The sequence below is a fragment of the Archocentrus centrarchus genome, chromosome 21, assembly GCF_007364275.1.
Source record: "Archocentrus centrarchus isolate MPI-CPG fArcCen1 chromosome 21, fArcCen1, whole genome shotgun sequence".
NCBI classification, from domain to species: Eukaryota; Metazoa; Chordata; class Actinopteri; order Cichliformes; family Cichlidae; genus Archocentrus; species Archocentrus centrarchus.
This window is the reverse complement of record NC_044366.1, coordinates 24827070-24838408: the sequence shown is the minus strand read 5'-3', so window position 1 is coordinate 24838408 and position 11339 is coordinate 24827070. Positions and strand designations below refer to the sequence as shown.

The 11339-nt window shown below is 40.0% G+C and overlaps 2 protein-coding genes across 3 annotated transcripts in view; one reads left to right on the top strand and one right to left on the bottom strand.

Annotated features, from left to right (window-relative positions):
- The first annotated feature begins 640 nt into the window (after positions 1 to 640).
- On the top strand, positions 641 to 4896 carry klf5b (Kruppel like factor 5b). Of its 2 annotated transcripts, XM_030758379.1 has the most exons (5): positions 641 to 941; positions 1628 to 1997; positions 2037 to 2558; positions 2698 to 2757; positions 3159 to 4896. In XM_030758379.1, exons 1-5 carry the CDS (start codon positions 765 to 767, stop codon positions 3335 to 3337), a joined length of 1308 nt encoding a protein of 435 aa, XP_030614239.1. In that variant the 5' UTR covers positions 641 to 764; the 3' UTR covers positions 3338 to 4896. The 2 variants fall into 2 exon arrangements, with proteins under 2 accessions (XP_030614239.1, XP_030614238.1); XM_030758378.1 differs by having other exon boundaries at positions 1628 to 2558.
- A 1298-nt stretch (positions 4897 to 6194) lies between these two features.
- klf12b (Kruppel like factor 12b) overlaps positions 6195 to 11339 on the bottom strand; it is a 38492-nt gene continuing 33347 nt past the window's right edge. The window contains 1 exon segment of the mRNA XM_030758911.1: positions 6195 to 10565. Coding sequence (XP_030614771.1) covers positions 10384 to 10565 — 182 coding nt within the window. The 3' untranslated portion in view covers positions 6195 to 10383.

Here is an 11339-nt window from a genome sequence, read left to right as displayed (position 1 = left end):
ATGTTGGCATCAAGTATGCAGTCCTGACAGACAGCTGCACTGCAGTGGCGTTTTTAGCATGCCACACCAAGACCCGAGCCTGCTGGATCCTCTGCCTCTGAGCAAAATCTGAAATTACGCTATTCACTGTGGTGGCAGCTGAGAGGCAGAAAACGCGTCAGTTTTCCGATAAGTCTGAATTTATCTGTGGGCATGCTTGTGGAAAAAAGACTGAAAATTGGGGGGAAAAAAATATCATAAAATATTAGAAGTCCTTTCTAAGTCTGTGCCCAATTTGAAAAACTTTCAAGTCTTATGGAAGTTTAAGAAGCCACACAATCTGATGAATTATGAATACTACACTGACTACACCAATGAGTCACTGACTCACTTCATTCTGAAGTCTGTGAACTGTGTCTGCAAGCCACGCTTCCGTGAACGCAAACACTTTCATCTCCCGCAAGTGATTCTTTATCCCTAATCCCCAAGAGTTCGGTGTTATTTCCACCCTCTGCCATTTCACCTCATCACACAACTACAGTATTCATTACACTAGGTGTATCGCGATCGGCTGGTTGCCCTGTTTATTTTGTACATGTTCAGCCCCGCCCTGCAGACGCGCTGATATCACGCAGTTGCGTAATTTGACAAGCCAGCGCAAAATAGGGAGAATGAGCGTTTGACAGCTGCCGCTTTCCTGCTACAGATTTCTTGGAAACAAAAGAATACTTATGCTTCATTTATCCGCGGAAGGTTTCGGATAGTTACACAGAACCTCTGCTTGTATGGCCGCTGCCGTGAGGAATAATGTTTGGGTTGCTCCGCGGCAGGACGCGCAGTTCCTCCAGAAAAGCACCGCACCAGTGACAGCCGACGGTCTTAGAGGTGAAGATCATGGACAAGCGCTCTGTAACACGAGGGATGCCATCCCGGGAACTTCCTCCTTCCATGATTATAATTTGGTAGGTGCTTATATATATATATATATAGATATATATATATATATTTTTTTTTTTCCCATAGCGTCTGCCTCTCAGCATCACAGGGTTTACTGATGTCAGCAGGTTGAACGTAGGAATACTGTGTTGCTGATCAAAGCAAAACAGGCTGTTTTTCATTTAAAGATGCGATCCGTGATACTGAAAGCAGGCCTGTAATTACAGCTGAATTCTGAGCTTTTAACCTCGGCGTCGATGCTGATATTTACAGCAAGAACTGTTAGAGGGTGAATTGCAATCAGGACGTGGCTGGGATGTGAAGCGTTGCAGCCGCTCCTGAAACAACTCCTGAGGAGGATGCATGGCGGTGCAGAGCAACTGGATGTTCTAATTTCAGCCATGTATTCCGAAACAGCTTAGCCTGGAGTGTTTTAGAAGGGCGTCTGCTGCTTGTAGGGTGGGGTGGGTGGGGGGGTGTCTTTGATGTGGCTGGGTGCACAGGAGTAGGCCCCAGTATGCATCCCCAGATTCATTCACCCCAGTCAGTTTTGTTATTGTCTGACTTATGATGCTTTAAATGGGTAACAGTAGCAAGGAGAGAGCTTGAATCAATTACACAACACCTGTATTTCTGATACCACTGTCTTTAAATGCACAGTCACAACTTTGCTGTGCTTGACCTGACCATTTTCCTCTCTTTTGCCCCACAGGGTAAATCCGAGATGGACAGCTATTTGTGTTCACAAACACAGGATGTAGTAAATTCCAAAATGCTGTGCAGAGACAGCACCCTGACTCTAGAGCAGCCTTTCACCGAGGACTTCGCCTCCCCTTACAGCGTCAGCATGAGTTTGCTCCTTCCTGATGTCACATACCTGCACCCAGGCCTTTGCAGGACTATGAGACAGATCAAAGCCGAGCCAACAAACTCTCTGATGCATCCCACGTGTCAGGGGAACGGAGTATCGCCAGCAGTCCCCGAATACCCGGGTTTTTTCAGTGCGGCTGACACTGCTAGTGGTAACTTCTTCATCAAACAGGAAGTGCCAGATTTCCAGGACGTTCCCCTATTTCAGCTTTTGAACTCTGATTTGGAGCAGCTTGTTCATGGCTCGCAGGTGAACTCCATCCCCATAGCCCCGTTAAGTGTTCCCATTGGGAATGTTCATGTCGGCCAAGTCCAGAATTCTGCTAAACCTGCAAGCAGCTTGCAGAATGAATGTTTTTCATTTAATCAGCGTGTAGGCCGTCAGCCAGGCTCCACCTATTTGCCACCTTCTCCACCAAACTCTGAGCCCTCAAGTCCAGACAGGGGCAAAGAGCTCCTTCACAACTTCTCCCCACCTCCATCCTATGAAGCCAGCATCGCCTCTAAGTTAAATTTTCAGACCCACAATTCCATTGATCTTGGACAGACTCCCAGCATCGCTCCAATCCAAAACCAAGATCAAAATTCCACTTCTGGATACATCCAAAGTCCAGGTGCTGGACCAGTCCAGCGCTCAAGCCTGACACCAGTTCAAACAACATCGGGTATTGGCCCACTGTCCCCAGTGTTGGCCCAGTCAGCTCCGATTAAGTACAATCGAAGGAATAATCCTGATCTGGAGAGACGGAGGATTCACCACTGTGACGTCCCAGGTTAAGACTTCTGTCTGGTCTACATAACAACAATAAATTTGAGTTTAGAGTTTGGCAACATTAAAACTAAAATGATTCTTCTTTTTTTTTCAAAGCTATACCATACAAGTACCTAATGAGCTCTATCTTTTTTTTTCAGGCTGCAAGAAAGTATACACAAAGTCTTCTCATTTAAAAGCTCATCTGCGGACCCACACAGGTAAAATGTTCTGAGTTGCACTTCTTATTTTTGGATGAAATTGGTGATGTTGCCAGGCAGAAAACTGCACTTGGCTTGCAGATGCATTCTCTCTGCTGACAGACCTGGCCCACATCTCACTGCTGTCAAATCACATAAACCCTGCAGCTCTCGTAAAGAGAGCAGGGACGAAGACAGGACACAATGTGATTTATGGCTCACAGTTGTGGCGTAGTACGCGGGTTCTTTTTCTTTCTTTCTTTTTTTTTTTGTTCTTTTTTGTTTTCCCAACCCTCAAACCTCTTAGTTGGACAGAATATTCAGTTTTCTTTTATATAATGTTAAATATTGAAGTCATTTCAAATAAAATCTTCTCTGCCTGGCCTTCATTCTTCAACTTCTTCCACTTCTTCCTGCTGAAGGTGAGAAGCCGTACCAGTGCTCCTGGGAGGGATGTGAGTGGCGCTTCGCCCGCTCTGATGAGCTGACGCGCCATTTCAGGAAGCACACCGGGGCAAAACCCTTTCAGTGTGGAGTGTGCAGCCGTTGTTTCTCCCGCTCTGACCACCTGGCCCTGCACATGAAGAGGCACCAGAGCTAGAAACCTCTTCCTAAAACCATCAAGTCAGTCTTCCTTTTTTTTTTTTTTTTTTGGACAAAGCACTGGCACATACATATCAGCAAATAAACATGTTAAAAACTGTGATTTCTTTCACTCACTCCCAAGGAGAAGATAATCCTAGCAGTGCTGGCCCACAAGTAATAAGAAGTTGTTTTTATTTTTTTGTTTTTGTAAAAAGATAAAATATTTTTGTTGCCTTATTTTATTTCCACAAAAATGCCTCAGTGTTGAGGATATTTGCAAAGGTGTCAGTCAAAAAAAAATCTAATGTAATAACATAAATATAGTGGATCTTTTTAAAAATTTTAAACAAACACAAATTGAAATATAAATTTTATATTTAGGCTTTTTCATTGTACACATCATATCACCCACGGATCATAAGGACATTTATTTAGTATGCTGCAAACTGCTGCACTGGAAGTGCAGATATCTACGTATGCTATTAGCTGGAGTATGTTGTTCTAGGCAGCGGGTCAAAGGGTTGGCTGTGCATGTGTGTAATGTAGAAAGTAAAAGCACTTAGTTGAAGCTGTACGTGAACAAGAGTTGTCGATTTTTCTGAAGTGGCAGTGGGAGGAATAACTGTTGGGATGAGCACTGTTTGCGAGCCACGAGGCGAACGCAGGTGCTTATGGCGTGAAGGCACTCGGTGCGAGATATTAAGGGTTGATTGGACAGCACTGTGAATGATCTGGATCTGTGCGCTACACTGTAACACACATGTGGTCATCGCAGAGAGGGGTTGTCTTTTAGGTGCAGGAGATAAAGGCAAATGGTGCATTTTGTTTTCAGGACCTCTATGAACGCTTTTCATGACTTTGCATTTATTTCTCCTGTTTGTTATCATCACGGACAAATCCATTCGTTCTAGTCTGGACTTTGTTTTGGTTGTGGATGAGCAAATTTAACATTGAACTTCCTTTTTTTTTTTTCTTTTTTTTCCACTGCCTGTGTGAACGTCTGTCAGAGTTTACGGTTTCTTTGACTTCCCTCCAAATATCAAACAACGTTTTGAAAAGTGCCTTTAACTGCTTCTTTTTGAATGAATGGAAAACAAAGCTGCCCCCGCCTGCTAAAATGATTCGCTATGTTGGCTCTTCCTCCTAATTTCTATAACATAATAATACAAAAATCTCTATTACATGACCAAATTTCTTTAGAATTTGAATATGGTTGAACAAAATCAATTTGAAAGTCTCTGTTATTTAAGATGTATATATTTTGTATTTCGTGTTTTAAGATAAAATTGATGTATTATTTTGGGTTGCATCACAATTTTAAACTTCTTTTTTTAAATAAATTAAGATTGTTTATTTTTGTTTGACAGAGTACAAAAAAGGATCAGATTATATTACATTGCTACAGCTGACACTGTTTATGACTTTATCCAGCCAAGAAAGCACCTCAGTGGATTAGTGAGTTACTGCAATACTGTTAAATAAATAAATATGCACAAAGGGTAGCAACTTGTGTTGAAGCTGAAACATTAACATGTAGCCTAAACTGATCAAATGTCCAGTGGAGCCACGTGTTCCTCCCAGTGCAAATAAAAATGTTTTGTGTTGAATATTAATTTTCAAATGTCTGATTATTTATTGATAACATTTGAAACTTTTACTCTATTATAGGTTTCCATGTTAAATCTTGAGAAATACACTGGCTGATGCTAACACTGATCTTCTGGATCTTGCAAAGCAGGAATATTGCACCTTATCACTGAAATCTTTACAGCTTCTGCTTTCAGTCAGCTGAGCTGGTACTGATGTGGATTTGAATTATAAGCAACGGCATAAAAATATGTATTGCAGTGTTGATCGTTGAAAGCTGGCTCACTGACACCAACATTTTATATATATATATACAGGCTGAAAATGTGAACAGATTCAGAAAGACGATAAACAGCTCGGTTTATGTTGCTCCTCTCTAGTCTTCCTAACTTTCCCAAGGATGCTTCAACCAGAGGAGCGAGTTTTTCCAGAATTTGGTAATTAATCAGGACCACACCCTCACTGAAGACCTTCTTTTAACGAACTGGTCTAATCGAAACCAAACAAGTTGTCTTCTTAGTTTTCAGTTCTTGGAAATAGTCCCACGACGTGAGTCACAGCGATGCTTTTGAAAAAGCTACCAGGAGAACCTGTACAAACCACAGACGGTGTCTGAGCTTGTTCCGAGCGCAGGAGAACTCTTGAACTCTTTGGAGGATTATTTCCTTTCATAATTTCTTCCCCTTGTACTTTACATTTCTCACTGTACAGAAAAGCCTGAATAACACAAACACCAGCGAGCGATAAATCATTCAGGTGAGATCCTGCACGCTAAAATGCTTAGTGGAGTGGGAATTGATTGTAATCATCTAAATCCGTTGCTGGCTGACAGAAACATTCATCCAGACCTGGTTATAATAGAGCAGAGGACAGGATGTACAGGGCGCTTTCTTTTAGGTGTAACCTTTTCTCAGAAACAGTATTTATTCATGGTGTTGGAGCATACCAGGTCTTAAAATACCACTCTTTGTTGATACTAGATAACAACAACAAAGCAGTGCGGGATTACGCCGAGGTACACGATAGTTGGATGATTAAAAATGTCTGCGGTTTTCCGTTTCCACTGGTTTCCACTGTTGTTCAGCTATGATTTAAAATGGTTTCCCTAATAGCAAGATTAGTTTCCTGAATGCCAGTGAACGCCAGTCCTCGGATGTCTAAGTGACACCGAAAACCACATACCATCCATCTCAGTCATAGATAGCAGCTGGCTCCGCCCCAGTCTGTTACATACAAAATGCAACTTTATTAACCTTCATGCCTCCATTCATATTAATATACATGTATATGTTTGAACTTATTTTAATTTCACAGCTCCATCCATATGAAAAATACAGAGAAAAAGGCAAAAAACACTGACTGGATACTTAAACAACTCTTGGAGAAAAGAGGGGGGAAAAAAAAAGTGTAACAGAAAAAAAGGACACCTGTTCTTGAAGTTTTGAAAAATATCAGGATTAAAAATTTCTGTTACAGATGTGGAATTCCATGAGCAGAATCTCCCTTTTGAAGCGATGCTGAGCAATATCACATTTTTTTTTTTTTCCTTTACGGTAAGAATGAAAAGAATCTGAATATATTTACACTACACTCACTTTACATAAATACAGGAACAACGATTACTGTACGTAATATCAGCAAACTTGAAACAAAGGCATTGGCTTCACTACCTAAAAATTTTCAAAACCAGGAAAATCAAAAGCAGATGTTATACAGAAAGTAAAATATATATTGAACTGACAGAAACTGCAAGATAAGTATTCATTAGGAAAAGTGTGACTGCAGGAATCTCAGGCACAGGATTCCGGGGGGGGTTTTGTTGTGTTTTGTTTCCTGTGAATGTGATTCCTCATCATCTTCCACGGAATCACTGTGTTGAATTGATGTGTTGAAGCTGAAACACCAAGAGACCTTTGTAACTCAGTTTTGTTCCCCTTAGAGGAAGTGACTTATTGCAAGCAAAGTAATAATGTGTGCTATAAACAGCCTGTGAAAGTGTTATGGGAGGATGCTGCATTGTACACAATGGTGTAAGGCTCAGTGCGAAAAGAAAGTTCAACATTAGAGGTCCGACTTGCATAATGTTGTGTGTGCTTTTTTTTTTTTTTGTCCTTTCTCCCAGAATTTGTGGTTTTCTCATTTGAAATTTATGAATCCAAGCACGCGTGCTGAAATCGAAGCTGATATTACAAGTTTGTGATATGAGGCACTATTCATTATTATTATTATTATTGCATAACTTTGACCCTGGTTACCGTAACAAAATTATGCTTTAAAATATGAGGAAAGAGATGCTGAAGGGAAATACAATACACCCTGTCCTATGGAGACACCACATCTTCAAGTCAAATTGAAATTTTCAAAAATTGGTGTATTAAGGCATGCAACATCATATACTGAAATACAGGAGTACATGTGCTGCTGATATGTGCTCGATCGCTATAATTTCTTGTCAGTTGTGGCAAAATAGCAACACGGGGAATTGTGTACCTTAATATAGTCTATGTACTGCGTATAAATAATTTGTTGATTATAGCAAACACTGGTTCAGCCTTGGGAATTTAAAAAAAAAAAGAAAAAAAAAAAGAAGATTTGATCATGAATGCGTTTAACCACAAACCAAAAAAGCAAAAAAAAAAAAAACAAAAAAAAAAGCAAAATGTTATATAACATCACATATGATCATTTACATGATGAATACCATTAGCCCATTTCACTGTATATCAAATTAGATAAATTACAGTCTCTGAAAAAGACTTTACATGTATAAATGTATTTCCTGCATCTACTAATCAAAAGCCCTATTTTTCCAATGTATATACAGGCTGTAGAACTTTGTAATAAGTTTTTATCTTCACTATCACATATATTACAACATTTCAAAATGTCCTTTGTACAGAAGAGAAAGATTTATATGCAATGAAGACGTGCCCCTCAATCATAAAATGTTCTAATACATTATAAGGATGATAAAATATGAAGGTGATTACTCGTTTATAAATTGACATCTGAAATAAGATCATTTGAATATCATACTAACAAACAAACAAGGTGCTGATATGGTTTTTGCCAAAATGGTAATACAACTGGGCATAATGTTGTGCTCAAACAATACAGATAAATAACGATAACATACGTTCTCCAACAAGTCGAAAGGGTGTCGCACACTTCTGAGTGCATGTGCGGAAAATGGTTTCCTGGATTTGGTTGTTTTACTGAAAGTGAGAATGTTGAATCCAAGTTTGTGCATTAGTGTGCGAGTGTATGGATCTCAAGGTACCGCAATCAAAAAGGTTAGCATTTCTTTTATACTGGCTTGGGTCCAGCAGGTGCATTTGGCAGCACTATCAAATAACATTGGTCGGCCTGATATTTTATGTTGGAAGCTTTTACGTAGCATAAAGAGCGCTGGAAATACTTGCAAAAATGTCTGTTATTAGGTGTATAAAAATATATTTTAATTGAATTTTCTGATTAAGGTTAAGTGATGTTTTCCAATAAATATATCTCTGCCGGAAACTGCTTCTAAAAAAAAGGTACTCCTGCTGTGAATACACACACACACACACACACGCACTCCAAAAAAAAAAAATGTGTGCATGTATTCGTGTATATATGCATGTGTGCAATTCCTGCATTTTTCAGCTTTTTATGTGACCAAATCTCAGGTAAATCAGATACAAATCTTAACTTATATCTGCTCTGAGGTGACTTCAAGTGACTTGTTTGTATTTGAGATAAAGAAAAGAATAAAAGTGATGCATATGGAGAAAACCACCAGCGGAGAGACATCAGATCAGAACTTTGAAATGGAGCCATAAACCAGTCAGTAATAGAGGGGGTCGTGGTACAGATGGAGAGGAGCTGGCCGAGCTGGGAACCTCTCCTCGGGTATTGACATCAGCAAACAGAACAAAGAGGAGGTTAATGTTCCTTCCCATCACTTTGTTCAGAACGTATTGCTCTTTTTTGTACACCAGGTACCACACTATCCCTGTAACACTTCGGCTGGTGTCAGTGTCATCTTATGGTCAAGTGCTGCTGTGCTGTGCAAAACCACAACACAAATTCCATTTTTTTTTTTTTCTGTTAAACCCAGCTGGAAAAAACAAACAAACAAAAAAAAAAAAAAACAGGTGAATGATTTTTTTTTTTTTAAAAAAGGATACAATAAACGTCTGTAAGGTGCCTCTATTTTTTCACATACTGGAAATCTCCTCTGATTGTTCAGTTCACTGTACATGAGGGGTTGTATTTTTCTGAGTCAAACATAAGCAATAAGCAGGCATAAAAAAAAAAAAAACTAAAGAAAGAAAAAAGTAAAATTCAATAAACAAAACATTTTTATACTGAAGTACATTTATCCTTTAAGATTGCACTTTACTGATTGCTAATCACAGCTCAAAATCCACCAGATTTTTTTTTTTTTTTCTTTTTCTAATAAATGCTTTCAGAATGAACAGCACTGATGAGATTTGGAGTTGTCCGGCCATGTGAGTGGATCAGGGTTATTTTTTATTTTGTTTTGTCTTTCTTTGCTGGTGCGATGGTATGAGAATCCTATTTCCGTTTTTGAAAATAGGCAATGAATAACTGAAACCGTGGAGGTGCTGATGAGGTTGATCATTTCGGGTTGCGGGTATTTGAGTTCGTCTTGATTACAGTTTGCAGGCAATGAGAAAGGTGCAAGTCCAACCTTCTCTTAGCTTCTATAAGGGACACCTCGGGTCTAAGAGCAAGAATCCAGCAGGGAAAGGAAACCACTTGTGATTAAATGGTGCCCCCTACTGGTCCCAAATCAGACTCACACAGGGAGGCGAGGAGAAAAAAAACACTGCCTGTAACTTCAGCAACATCCCAGTCCATTCCTGTGATCCAGTCGAGGCCAAACTTCTTCCTGACCACACAGGAAATCCATTCCTTACAATGGGGTCTTTCACATTATGAATGCTGGAAAAGCAGCCATTTCAACAATAATGAATGAAAAGAAAGACATCAAAAAAAAAAAAAAAGAGAGAGACACAGTTGCCATTGCATTATATTTTTTTAAAGTCCAAATAAAGAGTTAATCTTAAAAATCAAAGTGAAACATTTACGAACAGTGCTGTAAAAGACAGTTCCCTATTATACTCCAAGCAAAGACAATAAAAGATCCTGCCGTCTCTTCATTCCAACTCAAAGAGGATCCAGAAGTGACCCTGTTTTGTGCTCCTCAAGCTCTGTGCACCTTCGTCCATCAGTCTTCTCTGTTCTCCACCTTCTGACCTTATGAAGGATGAGCGCATGTGTGCGTGTGTGTTTGTGTGAGTGTGTGTGTGTGTGCGTGCGTGTGTGCGTGCGTGCGTGTGTGTGTGTGCACGTCCAGGCCGGCTGAAAACATTCACAGGGAGATCCCGCTCCCCTGGCTGCCTGTGTATATGCGTGTGAGTGTGTGTCTTTTCATTGACCTCTCCTCTTTATCGCCCTCCGTCTGATTCACACCAGCATGTGCCTCCGTCGGTGCAGGGCCAAGTGGTCAGATCTGGAGAAGCTGCGGTCACAGTCTGCACACTTGAAGGGCTTCACCCCCGTGTGTTTTCTGTAATGCCTCGTCAGCTCATCAGAGCGGGCGAACTTCCAGGTGCAACCGTCCCAGGTGCATTTGTATGGCTTTTCCCCTGGAGAGGGGGGGGGGGCAAAAAACACAGTCACATTTTCAGCACTAGCTTCTTAACTTGTCACCTTAATTCACTCCTCGCACCTTACTTGCATAATATGCACTTTAACACGTGCTATCCAAGTAAATAGGTGAATATTTTGGTCTCTACATTAACAGACTTACCTGAGCTTTGTTATCCCTACGTTACCTTTGCTTGCCTATGGAGTTTTGGTGCAGATTATTTTGCAAAGTCTGCACTTATGCTGAAATTATTGTTAACTTAGTGTCCAGTCTGATAAATCACAAGTCCTGCAGGTTTCAAGAATTTTCTAAACACATTACATAATTTACTAAAAGGGTATGGATGCCTGATATGAGGCAAAAACTATTTAGACAAATATACTGCTCAAGGAATTAAGGGAACACTTAAATCACACATCAGAGTTTGGTGACTGAAATCTTCACTGACAGACGTGTAAATTTATTGCATCACTTTAATCTTTTTGAGTAGTCTATGCTACATGCACACACACACACAGCATGGTTCTTAAAAAAGGCTTTAAAGTCTACATATTTGAAGTGAATAAATTGCAAATTGCAGTGCATTAGCCTAACAGCCGATATGGTATGTTCTATTATAGCCCAATAGTAGAAAACATATGGAAGCTTGTTTCCATCACAGAAGCAAAAAAACAATTTTTTTGTCATGCATAAATCAGAATTTCAGGTTATTATCTCAAACTTTCAAGTTCGTCATCTCAAAATTTCGACTTACAAACACAAACTTCTGAGA

Excerpts from the sequence above, each read along its gene's own strand:
- klf5b (XM_030758378.1), top strand. The coding sequence starts at position 765 with ATGGCCGCTGCCGTGAGGAATAATGTTTGGGTTGCTCCGCGGCAGGAC. Across the intron at positions 2,559-2,697 it reads TCACCACTGTGACGTCCCAG|GCTGCAAGAAAGTATACACA; the intron begins GTTAAGACTTCT and ends TTTTTTTTTCAG. Across the intron at positions 2,758-3,158 it reads TCATCTGCGGACCCACACAG|GTGAGAAGCCGTACCAGTGC; the intron begins GTAAAATGTTCT and ends TTCCTGCTGAAG.